This window comes from Anser brachyrhynchus (assembly GCF_964034855.1).
Source record: "Anser brachyrhynchus genome assembly, chromosome: 3".
Lineage (NCBI taxonomy): Eukaryota > Metazoa > Chordata > Aves > Anseriformes > Anatidae > Anser > Anser brachyrhynchus.
The window spans coordinates 9,850,054-9,872,895 of record NC_137696.1 but is presented as its reverse complement, the minus strand read 5'-3'; the positions used below and the strand labels follow the sequence as shown (position 1 = coordinate 9,872,895).

At 38.8% G+C, this 22,842-nt stretch overlaps 1 protein-coding gene across 10 annotated transcripts in view; it reads left to right on the top strand.

Annotated features, from left to right (window-relative positions):
* EML6 (EMAP like 6) overlaps positions 1–22,842 on the top strand; it is a 136,338-nt gene that overhangs the window by 91,456 nt on the left and 22,040 nt on the right. For all 10 annotated transcript variants that reach the window (XM_080587486.1, XM_080587484.1, XM_080587483.1 and 7 more), the window contains 11 exons: positions 1,986–2,086; positions 3,859–4,061; positions 5,049–5,160; positions 5,857–5,984; positions 7,660–7,801; positions 8,989–9,141; positions 9,413–9,544; positions 14,532–14,620; positions 15,285–15,461; positions 15,572–15,773; positions 15,992–16,118. In XM_080587486.1, coding sequence (XP_080443612.1) covers positions 1,986–2,086; positions 3,859–4,061; positions 5,049–5,160; positions 5,857–5,984; positions 7,660–7,801; positions 8,989–9,141; positions 9,413–9,544; positions 14,532–14,620; positions 15,285–15,461; positions 15,572–15,773; positions 15,992–16,118 — 1,566 coding nt within the window. The remainder of the gene's footprint in view (positions 1–1,985; positions 2,087–3,858; positions 4,062–5,048; positions 5,161–5,856; positions 5,985–7,659; positions 7,802–8,988; positions 9,142–9,412; positions 9,545–14,531; positions 14,621–15,284; positions 15,462–15,571; positions 15,774–15,991; positions 16,119–22,842) is intronic.

Sequence of the window (22,842 nt, the reverse complement as noted above, 5' to 3'; positions counted from 1 at the left end):
AATAATTGTTTATCTTCTAAAGAATTCCAATTTAAATTAGTATTTATATTTTGACAGTCCCTACAGGCAATTCCCACATTCTGGAAAGCACAGTAGGACATATAAAAGAGAGAGACAAAAACCAAGACAGGAAAGTTTACATCTAAGTTTTAGACTTAAGCCTCACATGCCCTTAGCAGGCAAGAAGAATAGAAGGACATCTCCTTACAATCATATAGACCCACAAGAAGAATTCATGTAGAGGACTAAACCTGAAAAATGAAGTGTATGTTCATTGTTTACAAATATTCATTATGTTTATTATATACTTATTTGTATTCTTTTTCCTTGATTTTCTTAGTGTGATTTACTTCTGCATGACTTAGCAGTTTTCTTTTCTTATGACAATGTTCAGAGTATATTCCCATTTATTTGTTTTAATTGCTCCCTAGCTTGTTTCCCTATCTATATATCTTGGGTTTACAATCTTCTGTCTAGTTTCATTAAAATCCTTATTGAGTAAGCGTACCCTGTTAGTGAAAGAAGCTCAGATATGTTTTGATTCTATCTTATCATGCCTTATATGCTGATGCAGTGCTGGTCCTATTTGATCATAGTGTTTTGTGTTAGCGGAATCCTTAAGGGAGCTGAGGAGGGCATTGTCAAATTTATTTAGGGTCTAAATCAGTGAATCTCATGCTCTCCTACTTTCTTCATTCTGTAAGAGCAAATGTCCTGTGTCAGTCCCTTGGAACACAAGGGCACAAAAACTACACAGCCTTGGATACTTGTTTTGGTCTGACGACTGTGGGAAATTGGGCTGCAAATGTAGCCCATACAACCCAGGTCTCATGTGCCTGCAGTATTCATCCTATTACATGGGCAGACAAACTCTGGTCATTTTGCAGGGGACATCTGCACTGGGATGCAATTACTTTGATTTTGGACATTTTGGCTGCGTGATAGATGCTTCTATAAGAGGCAGTATGACCTGCCTGAGCTGAAAGGCATCATTATAGCAAACCAGGAGAAGAAGGAATTGCAAGAAAATGTACTTCAAATGTCAAAGGAGTAAAGGATTGGCTTTTGTCTAGACTGACTCAGCAAAAGAAAATATTCAAACCAAGAAGATTATCAGAGTTGTGATTTTTTATTTATTTTTTTGCTAAACCTGTCTGACAAAAATCACATATATTATAACCAAAACCTGAAAATTCAGGCTGAAAAACTGGTAATTTTTGTTCTTGGTGTTTTATAAAATACTGAAATAGAAATAATTACTGCATTGTATCTAGGAATATTTTCGTAAATGTAAAACTTAATCTTACAGATTTCCATAAATGTATACTCCAGCAAGGATAACATTACCCAAGAACTAAATTTGAAGCTGTATATACTGCTGAATGAACTGTGTTCTAAATTATAATTTTATAATTTACTTTTCCTTTGGAAGCACAGTAGTTTTGAGACTTCCTTGGTTTTTTTTTGATAGACTATTTTAAAGATTTATAAACTGAGTTCTTATCCAGTTAATTATTTATGATGCCCTTTATACCCTCTCTTAATTGCATTGACCTTTGTTGCCTGCCTCTTCATCATGACTTGATGGAACTGAAATTCAGTGGGAGACAATTTTTATTCACCGTATTTCTGTAGTCTAATTCATACGTGTTTTATACTCAGGTACATTCTGATAGCTCTGTTGGTCAGACTCCCAAGGCTAAACTCTTGCAGATTAGAAATATGGCTCTGTACTTTTTGTTAGATAGGGTAATGATGGCAGAGAGAATGTAGACAGCTTCCGTGACTCATCTGCCAGACCTCGTAGTGTTACAGATTCATACTCTTGTTTTTGTGCCAAGAGTATGACAGTTGTGTTGATTAGATTCTCATTGCTGAAGACTGTTTTTGGTTAGTCTGATACTATGAAATGCTTATTTAAAACAGATCAGTTTGAAATGTTAAGTAATACATTGCCATGTTTTTTATTTTTATTTTTATTCCAGGGGTCATAAAGATAAAATATTTGTAGTGAAGTGTAATCCACATCATGCAGACAAACTAGTCACGGTTGGGATGAAGCACATCAAATTTTGGCAGCAAACAGGTATCGCATTGAATGTTTTCAATGTAATTGATTTGAGGATGTATATCTCCTTCATACAGGGACATCATGTTCTCAGTTTAATAATATGTTTTATTTATAAAGGGTTTTTCTAGTTACCAAAATACTAGAGGTGTCAAAACCTACCTCTGATTACATAAATGTCACAATATTCCTTTCTCATTGGAAGTAATTTCCAGCTAATTATTTTTTAACTGTAGTCATAGTATTAAGGATTTTTCCTGAATAAACATCCTTGGCTCCCAGAGAACATGTAGTCCCTTCATTTACTCAGGCAGTATATGGCCCTGATTGTGAAAATGCCAGCTGGTAACTAAGAATCTCAGATGCCTCTGGTGCACTGCTTAAAAAAAAAAAAAAAAAAAAAAAAAGTAGTGCTTGCACTTCAGATACTGATGGAACACTCCAGCAATCATTCGACTTCAAGATAGACCTTCAGAGATGTCTTCCAGATATGGAAGCACATGTTGCAAGGTGCCAGGCTGGAAAGGTAACGTGTGAGGACAGACCTTAAAATACTTGGCTGGGTAAAACAAAAAATAGATAAAACAGGTATTGTGCAGAAGTTCAGTTATAGAAATTTATATTTTATCCATTAGGCTAAAAATCACAATGTGGTATTGCAAGAATCATGATGGCAAGATAATACAATTTTTGTAAGATGCAGGAATTTTGTTTCTATTCATAAAAAATGAAAAACAAAAATGTGTTTTTCATTCTTTAAAAACAGATTCTGTTTCTGACTGAGGATATTTTTTATTCAGGACTGGGTATTTTGTTCTTCATGACTATTATACACACGACATGAGTAATGGGTAAAAAGGTCTTAGAGAACATCTTCACTGTGTAAAATTCAGCACAGGTAGGCAGCACAAGGGCAGCTAAAAATAGAACTCAAGACAATGAATAATTAGATAGTTTTGAGAAGTTCCTAGGCTTACACCATAACTTACGGGGTTCAGGTTGTACTGGTGCCCTCAGAATAACATTTACTCTTTTTTCTGCATTTTTTTATAGCTAGGGTGTTTTTGTAGTAATGAAATATACTTGCATTACTGTTTGCCAAATTGTATTACATTCATTTGCATTAAGCAGTTTTTTACTCCAAGAATCATTTCTTTGCAATAAAAAGGATATATTTTGAAATAAGATTTGCTTAATAGAATTGACTGAAGCAAGGACACCGCTGCATATATTATTTTGTAAGTTTATTTCTGTCTATATGCACCTAATTCATGGGTACATATGACTCCTACCTACTTTCTGAACCAAAGTAAAGTACACGGCTGTGGCAAAGTTGGGCTTTCTGGCAATCAGAAGAGGAATAAATCCTGTCATTCATTCTGCAAAGCTGCCGTCAAATTGTCGGGTGGCCAGTGGTCAACTAAAGCAAACCTCTACTATCTTTTGTGTTGTTGTGGTCACCTCTGAAGAGAAGAAGGGAGCTTGGCATGCTGTTGTGTGTGAAAAGTGTTTTGCCTGCCATTGTGTTAATTCTTCTATACAATTCCTCACCAAAATTTATCATTTTCATGGAAGTAACAAGAATACAGGGTGTACTGCTTCAAAACTGTCATTACTAGATTGATTTTTCCCTTAATGTGTTTGTCCCTTGTGCACTAACTTTTCAGTGTTTCTGTTATCTACAATGTCTTAGGCAGTCACAAGAGATGATGAGGTCAAGACATTTGTCCTGTACAGCACTATGATTACAAACTGAAGTATAAAAGGACTTGCATTTGTTTATATTGCAGGTGGAGGCTTTACATCAAAACGAGGAACATTTGGAAGTACTGGAAAATTGGAAACTATGATGAGCGTTTCATATGGGCGAATAGAAGATTTAGTTTTCTCTGGTGCAGCTACTGGAGACATTTTCATCTGGAAGGATACGCTGTTGCTTAAGACAGTGAAAGCTCATGATGGGCCTGTATTTGCAATGCATGCATTGGATAAGGTATTTGTTGTCTTTTGTGATCTATTCATCTTCATTATTTTTGTATCTATATGTACTATCAGTGTGTCTTAGGCAAGCAAAGCTTCAAGTATCCAAAGGTTTTGTTTTCCTGAGTTGATTATTCCAGATATCAGAAGTATTTTTCTTCCGATGCATCAATAAATCTTTAAGAGAAACTGTGGCAAATTTATATCATTGATATTACATACCTGAGGTTTTCTCTGAAGACTGAGGCTAAGTTTTACTACTGGAAATCCGCTGGCAATTTTAAGATGTTGATAATGGAATATCCTTTCTCGGATTACCGTTTCAGCTCTAAAACTCTAGCATGAGAAGAATAATATTTAGCTATAAACATTTTTATGTGTTAAAGGCAGTTAAGATCCCTCCAGCTCAGTCCTTTCTGGCCCTACTTGATTGCTCCTAGTTTTTCCATCAGTTTTTCTCTCTGATCATGGTACTTTATCCTCTGAACATCCTCTTCACTTACGTTTGTGTTGGTTAGTGATTTATGCTGTGTTTTGCGCTTGGTACAGATGAAGGGAATCTACCAAGGGAATTGATCAAAGAATCAGTTCCTATTCATTATTAGAACAGTTTGAAACATCAGTTAAGTCTGTTCAGTTTGCAATAACTTGGGAAGCTAGTATTATCAACTACTGCCTCTTCTAAGGATGAAGCACATGTTTTTCCATAGCTTACTTTCCCATGCAGAAAAATGTTATGGTCCAGCATTGCATTGCTATTTACAGTAGTATGCACTCTGTGTGGTTATCAACCTTTACAGGATAAAACCCTAGAAAACATCTTAAAAAAAAAAAAAAAAAGGCATAATTCTCCTCTTAAATGGTTTCTTCGTAGGAAGAGGCTTCAGAAGTTTGAATTGTGTAAATTCTCCTGTGTGCTTGGAATTTCTCCTATATTTGGGCACATGTTAATATGAGAGTGGTGATGTTTATAAATGTTTTTCGTACTGTGATCATACAGGGGTTTGTAACTGGTGGAAAAGATGGAATTGTGGCACTTTGGGATGATATGTTTGAAAGATGTCTGAAGACGTATGCTATTAAAAGAGCAGCACTATCTGCTAGTTCCAAAGGTATTATTTTTCAGTGTGTTTAATAAGGACTACATGCGTGAAGGCTATTAAAATGGCAGTAGTAGATGTCAAATCTTACCAGAACACAAAGGAAATATTACTAAACTACTTACTACTGTGTGCTGGATTTTTTCTATTTTGGTTGAAATAACTTGTATTTCACCTAGTCTTTGTCGTTTTATATTTTATTCTGCTATTTCTTCCTCTATTCCCTGACATTTGGCTTTGTTTTCACCGAAGAAATTATTTTAAAAAGAAATACCACAAGCATGAGTTTGTCTGTTCGAAAATCTGTTCTGTGTTTAGCAACTTGCTTCCTCAAGTGGCCAGGTTTCGCATAGTAGGACTGGGGTCCTGATAAGTTGGAAAGACCTGTTAAATTGTACTTCCCCAGGCATCAGTGTGTAAAGTGGTTTTCACAATCACAGAAATAATGTCTATGTTGCTGCAGAATCTGAACCCCTTGTACACAGTCATTGTTAAATCAGTAAAATATCTTTACAAAGCCACAATATAGACTAGCACAAGCTCTTCTCCTTCAAACTATTAATTAAATCCATTAGGTAAATGTACCTCATGTTTCATGGTTGATTTTAAACAAGTTTTAGTTATATAAGCGGTATAAACTTCAGGTGAGGTGAGGCTCTTTTTGATTTCACAAGAAAAACCTAAAATGAATGTCCTTGTATTCTTCAGGTTTACTTTTAGAAGACAATCCCTCTATTCGAGCCATCAGTCTAGGACATGGGCATATACTAGTGGGAACTAAAAATGGAGAGATACTTGAAATTGATAAAAGTGGTCCTATGACTCTACTGGTTCAGGTACAATATGGATCTTCCTATCAAAACATTCCCTGTAGAAGTACAAGACGTTATTGGATTTCCCCATTCATTTGCTTTGTTTTCATTAATTCTGTTGGCCATCATTCCTTTCCTTGCCCAGACAGAAGTTGATGCTTTCTTATGTAAATGACTTTGAGATTCATTGTGGATTACAGAATTCTGAAACTAAAACTAAAAGCTAAGCTTAGCTAAAAGCTAAGAGTCCATTAAGTTCACATGCTTATGAGACTTTTAATGGATGTTTAGGCTTTTCAGTTCAGGACCCAATATAAAAATGGAAAATGAAGAGCAGAGCTAACACAACGTATTTTTTTATTTTGACAGTATGGATCCATTTATTTGCTTTTATTGAAATAATATAGTGTGTTCTGAAGGATCTTATATTTGTGAAAAATTGTTTTAGACTTCTAACATCTTTCTACAGTGACATGCGCTTGTCATTGCATGTGTTTTAAAGTATAAAAAGATCTCTTTTTGCAAGACAAAGGATTCGGGGAAGTTAAGTTAATAAATTCTGGACATGCATATGCCCTTTGATGTATCTAACGTTGCTTTGTTTTAGTCTCTTTAATAAGTATGCTGTCTATATGTAGAAAATTGCATGTATCATTTACTAAATCATAATTTGTTTTTACTTTTTGTTTTCTGTAGCTAACTAAATTGTTTTTTACAAAAAATGTTTCTTATCTTTGATATTTTTCTTTCCAGCTAGTTCTGATCACATAAAGTAATTTTCCAGTTTTATACTGTTTGCATGACAGCATTAGTAACCTAAAAGTGAGATGTTTTATTTTATAAATTATTTTAAACTAGTACAGTAATTTTGAATTGCAATCTCATCCTAATATAGTTCCCTTCATGTGAATAGTAAGGGAATATGTGATAGTAAAGGTAAAAGTAAAAGTATAGTAAGGGAGATGTGATAGTAAAATTACCTCAAAATTATGTCTTTGCTGTGAGTTTTATGATAAAGGGAAGTTTTATTAATGTCATCCAGACTAAATTACATGCTCTCATGCATCAACTTGAGCAGAAATATAAAATACATAGGATGTAATCAAGAGACCATGACACTTCCTTCCTTTTTTTTTTTTTAATGGTATTTTCCTATCTCAATAAAAAAGCCAGTTACCAAGCTGAAATTCAGACTGAGAACAGTGAGAAATGATTTAATCTTGAAATGCTGTGCCAGCAAGTTATATGTAACTTGAAGGAAATCTAGAGAATGCAGGAAGAGTGATTAAAACATTTCAGTGAGTTCTGAGGAAAAATTAAAAGAACAAAGTTTGTGTACATTGGGCAGAGAAGTTCTAAAAAATTGTATAAACCTTGTAGACAGATCATCGTGAAATCCTGAAATGTACTAAAGTCCTGTCTTGGGCTTAACTATTTCCTGTTCAATTCAAGTCTGGAAGAGGGAGGTACAGTGGTATAACAGGAATTGCAGCTATCAGTAGTGAAGGAAACTAATTTTTCGGGTGGTTATTAGAGGAACCAGACCAGACATTCAGGTCTCTTTGAATGTGGAAAATGTGTGAGAGGAGTTGATGAAGGCCTTATTGTCTGAGACTTGTAAAGGGAGATAAGTCAAGTGCTAGAACACGTTACATAAAGGCAAATGGATTACTTCCTCATATTAAATGTTTTCCTCTAGGGACATATGGAAGGAGAAGTCTGGGGCTTGGCAGCTCATCCTGTCTTGCCTGTCTGTGCAACAGTGAGTGATGATAAAACACTTCGAATCTGGGAACTTTCTTCCCAGCACCGCATGCTGGCAGTGAGGAAACTCAAAAAAGGTAAGCTTCATTTGGTCACGTATTGTGATAATAATGACACTTTCTGTGACATCTCCATCTTTGTTCTCAGTGCACATCACAAACATTAATGAGGTAGGAAGAGGATACAATCATCAAAAAATTGGAAGCATAGGAAGTAAATTGTCCTTGGCCTGTGTCCAGTCTGTGACAAGTGTAGAAAGAGAAAGCGTTATAATCCATTGTAATGAATAATAATAAAATTAATTTTTATCTGTTTTACTCTGATTCTGGGGGGAATGATTTGACCTCAGAATCATTTTCCTTCCTAAGAATATTTAAGGCCAGCACGTTTGCTGACATTAAAAAGTTTCCTTATAAAGACCAATGTAAAATTTTTTGCTTGTTAAGCACGATCAGTCTTCAGTGACAATATGAACTTTATATGTTACTATTAGCTTCTCTGAAAATGAACAGTTGTCCTGCCCTCTCTTCTGCATAAAAGTAGATGAGGTGTTTTGAAATGCTGCCTTCTCAAAATTACTCTCATTTCATTTACTCAATTCATAACCTTCAGGAAATTTTATGGTGTAAATTCAACGTGCGTCTTTCTCAGTGACAGATCCAGAGCAGAGGAATTCTAACTAGCTGAGGGAAAACAAAGTTGAATGTTTTGGAGAGGTGATCTGAGGGGTGGATGAGGATAGCTGTATGGTCAGAAATAATGTTGGGGGGAAAAAGTAAGTGGAGAAAATGTAGTACATCTCTGTTTTAAATGTGCTCTACCTGAGCGCATAACTGTTATTCAATCATAAAACAAAGAAGCTTCCAAGTGTTGTATCTCTGAAAGACTTATGATTATGTTACCTGTAATGAGTCTTTGAATTTTTTATCTGAATTTCCTTTCTGTATGTTTTCCTTATATATTTATATAATTGGTGAGTTTAGAATGAAATGAGATATTTGCAGCTAAACCGATTTCCAGACTGATGAAATCACTGTTGTCAACTCAAGAACAGCCTGTACAAGACTGTACATTGCCATTTAGTAAAATGTTAATCATAGTTCTCATAGTTCTCCTATCACATGATAAACTTGTTTTAATAAATAACAAATACATTTTAAAAGCATATACTTGATGCAAAAAACCTTTCACTTACAATTTGTGATAGGTTTCTCAATCACAAATTCAGAAACCTTAAGATACTCCTTTTCATTTTCCTTGATAGGTGGACGATGCTGTGCCTTTTCTCCTGATGGGAAAGCCTTGGCTGTAGGATTGAATGATGGGAGTTTTCTGGTGGTAAATGCTGACACTGTTGAAGATATGGTATCTTTTCACCACAGAAAGGAAATGATCTCAGATATAAAGTTTTCACGAGGTATAATTAGAAAGCAAAGTGAAAGGGCAGTGTTTATCTTAGAGTTTGTTTTTCTACTCTAGACATAAGTTTGAATGTTCAGAAAGTGGGTTGACTTTTTGTGTGCTTCATGTCTTTAAACACTTTACAATTCTGTATAGTTGTATGTAGCCTTGTATAATGGGGTCCACCCCTGCCTGGGGCCTTTGGGTCAACTGCAGTAATAAAAATGCATAGCAATAATAATTATAGCATGTATGCCCTTCATAACCTCAATGTCTCTTCTTTACAGAATCAGGAAAATACCTGGCTGTGGCTTCCCATGATAATTTTGTGGATATTTACAATGTGCTTACCAGCAAAAGAGTTGGCATTTGTAAAGGTGCATCTAGCTATATCACACACATTGACTGGGACTCAAGAGGTAAAATGTTTGACCAGAGATTCAGTTTTAAAAGTTCTTGCAAGAGGGAATATCGGAATTGCTCTGGTGACAGAGCTCAAGGAGGGTGTGGAGAGGTTAAGGGCCATCAGGGAGTGTGAGCGGGAAATAGACTGGTGGAGCAACTCCCTGCAAGGCCTGAAGGAAAGACACCAGGGTGAGACACCCCAAACAGTGTTGGACCTTCTGCCCTGTTGCTGTTGAGCAGAGGGAGGGGACGTAGGAGATGAAGAGGAATGGAAGCAGGTCCCTGCTCAGCGTTGCAGGCAACCCCCCTCCCTACCGGCCTCACCTTCCCTGGTGCCCTTACACAACAGGTTTGAGGCCTTGGAGCTTGAGAGACTGGTGGGTGAGGATGAGGTCAGAAGTCTACCCAGGAGGATGCTTAGGGCAAGGAAGTCGACTCCATGCCTCAAGACTGCCTCCACTAAGAAAGAAAGAAGGGTAATTGTTGTATGCGACTCCCTTCTCAGGGGAACAGAGGGTCCTATATGTCAGCCTGACCCTACCCATAGGGAAGTCTGCTGCCTCCCTAGGGCCAGGGTCAGAGACATTGCCAGAAACCTTCCTAACCTGGTTCGCCCCTCTGATTACTATCCTCTTTTGATAGTCCAGCAATGAAATCGCTGTCAGAAGCCTGAAGGGTATCAAACAGGACTTTAGGAGACTGGGACGATTAGTAGATGGAGCGGGAGTACAGGTGGTGTTTTCCTCCATCCCTACAGTGCCATGGAGGGGTACAGAGAGGACAAGGAAAGCCCACCTGATAAACACGTGGCTCAGAGGCTGGTGCCAACACAGAAACTTTGGGTTTTTTGACCACGGGGTGCTTTACTCGGCACCCAGCCTGATAACTGCAGATGGGTCCCACCTGTCTCTAAGGGGAAAATTAATACTAGCCCAGGAACTGGCAGGGCTCATTGAGAGGGCTTTAAACTAGGTAAGAAGGGGGATGGGGATGAAATGAGGCTCATTAGAAGTGTGCAAGGGGGAAACAATGTCAGGGCTGGGGGAGAAGGCAATGGCCCAAATGAAGTGCGTCTTCACTAATGCACGTAGCATGGGCAACAAATAAGAGGAGCTGGAAACCATCGTGCAGCAGGCAAGCTATGACTTGGTTGTCGTCACTGAAATGTGGTGGGACCACTCCCATGACTGGAGTGCTGCAATGACTGGCTATAAGCTCTTCAGAAGGGACAGGCAGCACAGAAGAGGTGCTGGTGTGGCTCTCTGTATTAGAGAGTGTTTTGATGCTGTGGAACTCGAGACTGGGAATTATAAGGTTGAGTCCTTATGGGTTAGGATCAGTGGGAAGGCCAACAAGGCAAGCATCCTGGTGGAGGTCTGTTATAGACCGCCAAACCAGGATGAGGAGACAGATGAGGAGTTCTACAGGCAGCTGGCAGAAGTGGTGAAATCGCCAGCATGTGTTCTCGTGGCGGACTTCAACTTCCCAGACATATCCTGGAACTACAGTACAGCTCAGAGGAAGCAGTCTAGAAGGTTCCTGGAGAGCATGGAAGATAGTTTCCTGACACAGCTGGTTAGTGAGCCTACCAGGGGAGGTGCCCCGCTGGACTTTCTGTTCACGAACAGAGAAGGACTGGTGGGAGATGTGGTGGTCAGGAGCTGTCTTGGGCAGTGACCACGAAATGGTAGAGTTCTCTACTTGGCAAAGTCAGGAGGGGGATCAGTAAAACTGCTGTCTTGGACTTCCGTAGGGCAGACTTTGAGCTGTTCAGGACACTGGTTGGCAGTCTCTTGGGAGGCAGTCCTGAAGGGCAGAGGAGTCCAGGAAGGCTGGGCACTCTTCAAGAAGGAAATCTTAAAGGCTCAGGAGCGGTCTGTCCCCATGTGCCCAAAGAGAAGCCAGCACGGAAGAAGACTGGCCTGGCTGAACAGAGAGTTGTGGTGACAGCTTAGGAAGAAAAAGAGGGTTTATGACCTTTGAAAAAGAGGGCAGGCCACTCAGGAGGACTATAAGGATGTTATAAGGCTCTGCAGGGACAAAATTAGAAAGGCCAAAGCTCATCTGGAGCTCAATCTGGCTACTGCTGTTAAAGATAACAGAAAATGGTTTTATAAATACATAAACATGAAAAGGAGGACTAAGGAGAATCTCCATCCTTTACTGGGTGCGGGGGGGAACTTAGTGACAAGAGATGAGGAAAAGGCTGAGGTGCTTAATGCCTTCTTTGCCTCAGTCTTTAGCAACGAGGCCGGTTGTCCTCTAGATACCCAGCACCCTGAGCTGGTGGAAGGGGATGGGGAGCAGAATGTGGCCCTCATAATCCGCGAGGAAATGGTTGGCAACCTGCTACAGCACTTAGATGTACGCAAGTCAGTGGGGCTGGATGGGATCCACCCAAAGGTACTGAGAGAACTGACAAAAGAGCTGGCCAAGCTGCTTTCCATCATTTATCAGCAGTCCTGGCTATCAGATGAGGTCCCAGTTGACTGGCGGCTAGCAAATGTGACGCCCATCTACAAGAAGGGCCGGAGGGTAGACCTGGGAAACTATAGGCCTGTCAGTCTGACTTTGGTGCCGGGGAAGCTCATGGAGCAGATTATCTTGAGTGTCATCACGCGGCACTTGCAGGGGAAGCAGGCAATCAGGCCCAGTCAGCATGGATTTATGAAAGTTGGGTCCTGCTTGATGAACCTGATCTTCTGTGACAAAGTGACGCGCTTAGTGGATGAGGGAAAGGCTGTGGAAGTAGTCTACCTTGATTTCAGTAAGGCTTTTGACACCGTTTCCCACAGCATTCTCCTGAAGAAACTGGCTGCTCGTGGCTTGGACTGGTGTATGCTTCGTTGGGTTAAAAGCTGGCTGGATAGCCAGGCCCAAAGAGTTGTGGTGAATGGAGTGAAATTCAGTTGGAGGCCGGTCACTAGTGCAGTCCCCCAGGGCTCGGTACTAGGCCAGTTCTCTTTAATATCTTTATTGATGACCTAGATGAGGGGATCGAGCACACCCTCAGTAAGTTTGCAGATGACACCACATTAGGTGCATGTGTCAATATGCTTGAGGGTGGGAAGGTTCTGCAGGAGGATCTGGATAGGCTGGGCTGAGGCCAACTGTATGAAGTTCAACAAGGCCAATTGCCGGGTCCTGCACCTGGGGCACAACAACCCCAAGCAGAGCTACAGGCTGGGAGATGAGTGGTTGGAAAACTGCCTGGCAGAGAAGGACCTGGGAGTATTGGTTGATAGTCAGCTGAATATGAGCCAGCAGTGTGCTCAGGTGGCCAAGAAGGCCAACAGCATCCTGGCCTGTATCAGAAACAGTGTGGCCAGCAGGTCTAGGGAAGTGATTGTGCCCCTGTACTCGGCTCTGGTGAGGCTGCACCTCGAGTACTCTGTTCAGTTTTGGGCCCCTCGCTACAAGAAAGACATGGAAGTGCTTGAGAGAGTCCAGAGAAGGGCAACGAAGCTGGTGAGGGGTCTGGAGAACAAGTCTTAGGAGGAGCGGCTGAGGGAGCTGGGATTGTTCAGCCTGGAGAAGAGGAGGCTCAGGGGTGACCTTATCGCTCTCTACAGGTACCTTAAAGGAGGCTGTAGAGAGGTGGGGGTTGGTCTATTCTCCCACGTGCCCAGTGACAGGATGAGGGGGAATGGGCTAAAGTTGCACCAGGGGAGGTTTAGGTTGGATATTAGGAAGAACTTCTTTACCGAAAGGGTTGTTAGGCATTGGAATAGGCTGCCCAGGGAAGTGGTTGAGTCACCATCCCTGGAGGTCTTTAAAAGACATTTAGATGTAGCATTTAGTGATATGGTTTAGTGTAGGACTTGTTAGTGTTAGGTCAGAGGTTGGACTCGGTGTTCTTGGAGGTCTCTTCCAACCTAGATGATTCTGTGATAACCATTCTTGTACCAGTTACTAAGACAAACTGTAACTACTAAGACAAATACTTTCTCAACATCGAACACTGTATGGGTTCAGTGCAATTACATTTGCTGAGGGAATTCATCCTCACTTGTAGCACTTGTACCAGAGTACGAGGTAATTCACTAATAACAACATATGACTAAACCGTCACTTAACGAACATAATACTGCTTTTCTTTGTCCTGTAATTTTGTACTGTGTGGCCCAATTTTTTTTCCACCTTTTATGTCCAATTTCTTTTTTTCGCTGAGCATTACGTGGCAGGCAATCAGTGCAATGAAATTAGAGAGCATTACTGTCACAACTAATTAAGTCTAACAGGATTGATAATGAGCTCATGCAAATAAGCCTTCCTGACCATAATATGATTCTGTTCAAAACCACCTGTGAGTCTGAGCCCTACTTACCTTGTTAACAGTAGTGTTGTGGAAGTTCACTGACAATGACAGGAGCTAAACTCCCTTCAGAATCTATTCAGATCTTTTTTTGGTGAGAATAAACGTATCAGAAATATAGAGAGTAAATTTGAAAGCATTTTGTGCTTCTTCATGCACAAATGCTGCTAGCATACTATCAATCACATGCAAGATTATCTTCATATTATGACAGTATCTGTATGGGTCTGGTAAACTTCATACTGAAGGTCATTTTCTTGTGTAGCTGGACTACATACTAGTTAGGCAGAGCAAAATATATAAGAGCCTAAAATGTTTTACACTTTTGACAGAACTGGCTTGAAAAATTTTTAGGAAAATTAATACTCAGGCTTTTTTTAATTGCCACTGTTCTGATGATAAAAACACAAATGAAATATTTCTTCTCAAAAGGTAGACATTTGCTGCAAGACTAATTTCTCAAGATTGTTGGATGGTATTTAAAACACTAGCTCTGCAGTGAAATCAAGAGTGTAGAATTCTTACAAGAGTGAGTCTAAGCATCTGTCTTTACTTTTGCTATGAATAACTCTCTGGAGGATAATTTGTGTGCTTACTTCCAGAAACTTCTTCATTCAATAAAAAGAAAGTTCATAATACTCATAATAATGAATAAGATTCACAATAAATTCTTATTTCATATCCAGGAAAGTTGTTGCAAGTCAATTCTGGTGCCAAGGAACAACTGTTTTTTGAAGCACCAAGAGGGAAAAGGCATATTATAAGAATTGCTGAGGTATGAATTATGCTTACTGGATATTTTTATTTTTTTTTTTATTTTTTCTTACTGCAAAAGTTACTTTTCTAGACAGTTGAAAGTTAACATATTTTGTCTTTAAAATGGGATTTTTTTTCCTTTCACGGTACTGTATTTACAGTGTTTAGAATTAGAATTACTTACTCATTCTGTAGAGTGTCTTTCGTAGCATTTGTAAACAGTAGAACTTTTAAAGTTTTTATTTGTATCTCTAAATTTATTTTTGCTTGCTTAATAGCAGTTGTTTCCCCAAATCCTCTTTCCTGAACACTCACCTGTTTTCTATGTAATCAGTGTGCATGCAGTTCATAAACCACCTTTAAATGGTACGACCTAGCTTTCAGTCCTCTTGATTATTTGTGATGCGTAAATGTTCTACAAAATTGCCAATATTTAGTGCCTCAGAAAATCTTTAAGATTTGTATCCAGATCATGTTTATCTAGGGAAAGTGAGAATGTTTAAAGTTGCTTTTAAGCCTTTTGATAAAGAAGTGTAATTTGTGCTAACTAGCTGAAAACAGTGAACGCTTTCTAAAAAACATTTTTAAAATAGTTAATATCAGACATACAAACAATATAAGCATTAAAACTGTGTTTTCGGGGTATATTAAGATCACTTCTTTGGGTGAAATTTTGATTGCAGATAGAGAAGATTGAGTGGGACACCTGGACATGTGTTCTGGGTCCTACATGTGAAGGAATTTGGCCCATGCACAGTGATGTCACCGTTGTAAATGCAGCTACTCTTACAAAAGATGGAACGCTACTAGCTACGGGAGATGACTTTGGTTTTGTGAAGCTTTTTTCATATCCAGTAATGGTAATAAGTGTATTTATTTCTCAGATTAGAAACTGTAGTAGAAAAGGATCTAGGGAAGGTGATGCACATAATACATCAGACTGCTAATACACAAATTCTTTGTACTACAGGGCCAACATGCAAAATTCAAGAAGTATGTGGGTCACAGTGCACAGGTAACCAATGTTCGGTGGTTACACAATGATTCTGTGCTGCTGACTGTAGGTGGTGCTGATACAGCTTTAATGATCTGGACCAGAGAATTTTTGGGCATTCAGGAGAGTAAGCTGGTTGATAGTGAAGAATCAGACACAGATGCAGAAGAAGATGGAGGTAAAAAGGATTATGTAACACACATTTTTAATGGTCTTCATTCCACAGAACTCACACGAATGTTTAGCTTGAAGTGGGCAAAAAAAAATAAAATCACGTGCTAAAGTTCAGTATAGGGAGAGTTTGGTAGGATTGTTTTCTTTTGGTGGTGTAGATCTTCTTTTGTAGTCTTCCACTATGAAACATTGGTAATTTGTTTTATGTTTTATTTTTCTAAGGGTATGATAGTGATGTTGCAAGAGAAAAAGCAATTGACTATACCACTAAGATATATGCAGTAAGCATCCGAGAAATGGAAGGGACAAAACCACATCAACAGCTGAAGGAAGTTTCAGTCGAAGAGAGGTATGTCACACAAAGGCATTAATTTCCAAATGTGGATTGCATTTTTTTTGAATCTCTTTTCCTTCAACTAAAACTAGTCTTTAGAAATATGACAGGAATTTTAAAGTTCACAAGATAACTTTTGAAATGCTGTTCGTAAGCTACAATATGTGTTAGTGTGATGGCAAAGGGAATACATATGTAAGTAAAACACCTATGAGTGTTGTGTTTTCTTCTGTTATTCACATAAGCAGTTACATTCTTTCCTACACATACTAATTAGGTATGTGTAGCTATGCATGTCTTCAACAGGGCATTTGTGAAAGTGTGAGCTCTTAAATACCATTTTATTACTGTTCTTTTTGCTCAGTCAGTTAATGACAAGACAGGGGGGAATGATTTGAAATTAAAAGAAGATTTAGATGAGGGGTTAGGAGGAAATACTTCACTCAAAGGGTGGCGAGGCACTGGAACAGGCTACGCAGAGAAGCTGCGGATGCCCCATCCCTGGAGGTGTTCAAGGCTGGGTTGGACGAGGCCCTGGGCAACCTGATCTAGTGGGTGGCATCCCTGCCCATGGCAGGAGGGTTGGAAATAGGTGATCTTTAAGGTCCCTTCCAACCCAAACCATTCTATGATTCTATAATTCTATATAGTTAAAGATTTTGGTGACATTTTCATTAAAATATTTTCAGTTGCATATAATTTTGTCAGGTTGCCAGGTTTTGTCAGGTTAAAAGTGAAATTTCCCATGGCACGTGTTGGCCTTAGGCTGAGTTATAGTGTTTAAAAAAAAAAAAAAGCTGCAAGGAGAACAGTAGTGAAGAGAAGAGAGGAGACAGTACAGAGAGAAGAGCTGAGCATAGAGGGTGAGGTCCAGTGAAAGAGAGGTCTAGGGGAGTGAGTGAGTCAAAACTCCAACTGGTACAGCACTGCTGGGACAGAACAGGAGGATCTATAACCAGTAAAGTACATTCTCCTTTGTAATTTGGAACTGGATCTAGGCACAGTAGGTCTGTACAAAGTTTGCTCCATATTGAGCTATGACATTGATTGGTAACGTGGGTTGTCTTACTTCCCTTTTGGGATGGAGTTTTATGAAAGTTTAGGGCCTCTGAATGATGACAGTTACAATATGAATAAAAACCTGTATGCTGAGGCTACCAGTGTGTATCCAGTTGATGACTCAAACCGTGAATCCACGCAGTTCCTTTCAATTGAATTTCTTTTTATAAGTGGTTAATGTTCTCTTCTGTTATGAGTTTCCTTGCTTTTGTCTAATGTTGGGACAGAAAATAGTTAATAATTTTGCACTCAGTGTTTGAGTAATATGAGAACAAATGTTGGGTCTGGAAGATGAGATGAGAAATGTTGCCCCCTCTTTTATTTTTTTCATTGTTACATTTTAACGAAGACATATAGTAGGACGTTTAATGCTTTTTTTCAATAAATGTTGGTCCATAACAATTTCTTTCCCTTCTTTTAAAAATATTTCTTTCCATTTTCTCATTTACTCATATAGTCTTTGTTCCTTCTCTTTTTTTCTGTAAAAAAGAATATTATCTACTGAATTATCTACATCTATTCATATTCTGAGATTGAGTTTAAAAAGGAATTTTTTTTGGGGGGGTGGGGGGGGAGAATACTGCTAAATTGTTATTACACATGAAATAACAAGTGCCAATGATAGGATGGCCAGATGTTTTACACCAGAAACCTTTGTTCCTTCCAGCTGCTTTATTCTGCTTTGATGATGCAAAAGCAAATGTAGAATGAGTTAAATTAACCGATTAAGCCAGGCTTACAATTGTTTTGTACTTGTGAGTTATCTAAAATATGAATATAAGCATCATTTTTTTTTCATATTAGGACAAAAAATCACCACAGCCCTTAGAAAGTTTTCCTGCTCTGAAACCTGGCTGTGGGCCTGCTATCTGATGCAGGCAAGTACCCTGCTTCTCAGAGGAGTAGCTCAGTCTGTTACAAACACTTCAGGCTTCCTAACTTTTGAGTCTGTCCGCTTTCGCAGTCCTACACTGCCTAAGCTGATTCAGCTGAACATGCTTCATTGCTGTGGAGGAAGGCACACCCTGAAACGAACAGGCAGTTTGCCTTTTTCAGTCTTCTTAACAAAACATATAGTAAAGCAGCACATGATGAGACAAATGAAACAGGCTTGTGTTTGTCACACTGATAATCCATAACGCAAAGAAAATGTGTTTCATGGTATCCAAAATGACAAACCAACACCGAGGCCGGAAGCTGCCCTAGTATGACCAAGTGTTTCCACACTGCCCACTCTGTTTATAGCTGGTGGGCCTAATTAAATGGGTAGACACCTCATCTGCAATGAGATTGCCTCTGATTTCTGTAATGATTTTTGTAATGATTGTACACAAAAATACTGTAGCCTATTTGAAGAAATAATCAATCCCATAAGCTCTGAACTGAAGAGAGCAAGAAGGTAGCTTTAAATGTTCTCTGTATCTTTTTTCTTTGTACTGTTGCTATATAATCAACAGTTTTGTATTTCATTTTTAAATAGCTGGAAAAAAGCCCTCATTACTGTCCTTACCATGTATTCTCCTAAAGGGTCACAATTATTCTTTTCATCTGTTTTTTTTATGTACTCTTTCAGTTTCAGTTACTTTAACATAATGTCATCATCAGTATTTGGAATTTGCTGTTCTGATAAGTTTGTCAAAAGATACCATACTTTTCATATGTAGCTGGTTAGGCAAAAATACATTTGCTTACCTTTCTTCATCTGATTCATATACATTTCTAGAATTTATGACCAAATAATTAGAAGCAGAAATTTTGTTGTGAAACATAGGCAAACTGCAGTTGCTGAGGGTGTTGTGCTGATATAAGACTTCAAGTTGTGAAAGGTGCTGGGTTTTGGATGCAGAAGGAGGAGGTTAATGTGTTGGCTACTGCAATTGTCAGACTTCAGCTTTTGGCCACTGTTGTACTAATATGTGTGCAATTTATACAGAATCTTGACAGTCCCAATTATGAGTGCTTCAGGGTGAAGCTGAATTCTCTCAAAGACAGTTGAATTATGAAGCAAGTTTCATAGCTGTGCCAGATTTCATCTTTTCTGACAATACAAAAGAATGCAGCAGCTAATGAAGGATTTGTCTGACCGTGTTCTAAAAGCTTCCCGAAAAGAGTTGGCTGTCTTTTCTTTGTACCTACAAGGGTCTAAAGTGACAGCTGATTGAGCCAGACAAAATTAAAAGCCTACAAGTACTCAGTTGTCAGAGTCCAGGAAAAGTTCTAAATCAGCAGGTCTTCAGGATGTGGAGTCTTGAAATCTCTGTGCACTGGGTTGAGTGAGATGACAACAAGTAATACTGAAGCCAGTTCGCAAAGCTTTACTTTTTCTGCAAAGGCACTGCTGAAGTAGCCTCTCCCAGTCCCTTCAGATATGAAGAAGGGAACCAAGAGGATGTTTTCTATTCTCTTTCAGGCAGGTACGTGGGAAAACCTCGTAGTCTTGAGGGGGAAGGTTGTCTGGAGAAAATATTCCAAGTCTCAAATCTTAAATCTTTCTTAGTAATAGTGTCGTATGTCTGTATGAAGACCCCAAAATGAACCAAGGGTTGTGCATCTGTTGGGATTTGCATACTCTGCAAATAAATGTAACTGCATGCTCTGAGATTGATAACATTATGCAAATTTTGAAAATTATGTTACAAGCTGAAAGGCCATTTAAGTTAGGAGTGAGTTAATCACGAGACCTCAAAAACTGCCAGTTTACTTCATTGCATAATGCAGAAAGAAGTGTCCTCCTTGCTGTGTTTTCATTATGTGTCTGAGAAAGAAGGGAAAATTGTGAGTTGTTCATAGGTATGGTGGATAGAAACACAAAATTAAACAAGTAAGTTTAATTTAAGAAAATTAAAAAAAAATAAAGGCAAAACGAGAGAGTTTCCAGCTCCAACTCCAAAACCAGAGGAGAGTAGCTGGAACTATAGCTTTGAGCTGCTTCTTGGGGTCAAGGACTTTAAGTTCACTCTGTTTCTTTCTTTAAATAGTAATATTTAGAAGGTGAATTGTTACAAGTTAATTCCCTGCTTATAGACACAAGTAAGCTTCAAATGTGATATGATACCTAGTAGACCGTTTTTGTGCAAGATTGCTGTTTTATTTTCCTCTTTATTGTAGCTACATTTTCATCTTTATAATACGGAATTTTAACTTTGGGATTTGCTAGGATAAGCTTGCAGGACTGTAACTTCATAATAAGAATGGCATATCAGAAAAACGCAAAGTGCTTAGCCTCTCTAGAAATAACAGTCATTGTACAACTCGAGTTTGATCAAAAGAACTGTATTGTGTCACCTGCCGAGCTGCAAGCATATGGTTGACAGCTGACACAGGCAGTGCTGGGTTGTGTAGGAAAAAGTTTGCAACAACGCACCACCAGCCTTCTGGAAAGGAATCAATGATTTACAAATGACTCTCTGTAAATTAATACAAAGACTTACTCTAATGTCTTTTTGTCAAAAGAGAGGAGCCAGCAGTTCTTGTCTCTGCTCTCCCCTGTCATGGGGAGGAGGGTAGGAGGACAAATTTGACGTAATACTTGATACAAGATAACTGTGACTTTGAGCAGCTGCTGTGCTCCCCCTTTCACTACTTAGCATGTACTCTGTGCTTAACACAATCCTGCAAAATAAAAATGAAATCAGTATGACACTGGCCTTCTCTAGATCTCCAGAGTGCTGGGCCCCAAAGCAAACTGGGAGGAGAAATGTCATTATTATAAAGGGCAAAAAATGACAAACTTGGGGATAATATTAAGGTGCCGCCTTAGAAAAGAAAATGAGAGTCCTTTATCAAATGTACTTGTCCTGTCTTATTTATTTATATAAGAAAATAATAATCAGTCTGCAGATGTCTCGGAGGAACGTAGAAGTTGCGTGAAAAATTTTATCTACAGGATCTTAAATTAACCGTGCTCTGGTATTTTCATGAGGGACCCAAGGTTTATTGTCCCTGTCAGCAGTTACAGGAGAGGTGAGGCTGAGGAACAGTATTTAAATGTCTTGCAGTTGTATTAGTTTGTGCGTTTGGTTAAGATAATTAATTGATTGTTGTTTCTCTCTCCTCTCCCCAACCTTCTTGTTTTTCTTCTTCTCCCTTTCCATGTCTGTCTTCCTATCATCCCCCCACCCTTATTTTTCTCTTCCTTTTTTGCTCCTCTGATTGGCATCCTCTTCCTTGCTCTGCCTGTATGATACAGAAGCAGGGTGCCAATGAGAGGTGCTGCAGGAGCAGTCTCACGGTGTGGGAGCTCCAAGAGCAGTGCTCCCACACCGCGGGACCACTTGGTCAATGGTGGGACTGTCTCAGACAATCCAGGACAATTGTAAGCTATACTGTGTGTTACGTAGGAATTGTGCTTTATTTCAGATAAGGACTAACTTTTTAACTGGGACCATATTAACTGGCAAAGAATTTATACAATAAGAAGTAAAACAAGCTGGCATAAAGATTGCATTTATGTTACTAATACAAAAGGCAAAGATATATTTGCATTTTGCATTCTACTAACAGCTAACATATGTCCTGTGTTTGCAGCTTTCGTTTAGTTTGATTTGCATGACTGTGCATAAACTGAAAACTTGTAACATACCTGGTGACGGAAAACCCTTTTAAGCAGGTTGAATGTGTAGAAAACAAAAAGCAACATTAGCATGTTTGTCTAGTTTTCTGTTTTCTTAACATACGGCTTGTCTCACTTTCCGTGAGTTACCTGTCTCAGAGCTTGTTCTGAAGTGTGTTATTGTGCATCATTTGTAACCATATGTTCTGATAATAAATAAGAATTCGGATTTTTTCTCTTCAAACATTATTCTTTTGATTGTTTTATTTCTTTACAACAACATGAGCCAAATTATGTAAGCTTCCAAAGTTGCCTCCAAGCGGTACAAACCTTTGTACCATAAAGTGAAATATTAGGCATATGGTTACAAAATTTGCTCATGCACTTTTACATGCACACTTTTGCGGGTGCAGTGTAAAAGCTTTGAATGTGAATCTGTGTAGTATTTATGTGTAGGTGGGAATGATGCAAAATGTGTCTGGAAAAACACATCTTCGGGGTGGAGAAAATAACTTTTGGCTTATTTCAGCACAAGTCCACTGTTTGAGTAGCATCCTTTGGAGTATTCACTTTTACTTTCTCACAGCATTATGTCAAGTTAATGCATCCTAAATGTTTTTGGCAGCATGCTGATTTTGTCACAGTTGTCCCCAAGGCTTGAGCACATTGTGACTGATATTTTCACAGTTCCTGCTAACCTATTGAACTTGGAGTCAATTTTGCTTCTCCCACAGGTCAGCACAAAGCTGGCAAAATGTCTTTTGCATTTGTGTGACACTTGGTGAGTGTGGAACTGCAGGATGCCAATACTGTTGCAGTGCACATGTTCCCAACATTTCTCTGTCTGAATGTGAGAAATGCTCTCCACACTGAGGTGGATGTGAAATATTCAGGCGTTTTGAGGGCTTTTTGCTGTGGGGGTTGTATTCCAGGAAGGATTGAAAAAGCGTTGTTTCTGATACAGCTTATGTTATGTTACACAGGGGAAGGATGCTAACGTGTCTACCTGTTACATTCTGCCTCAAGCCCCAGAGTTCTCCATAAGCTATTGGTTGAATGTTTATACTTACGCAGTGAGCACAGCTGCAAAATGTGTCAGAATTTATGTAAGGAAAAATGAAACAAATA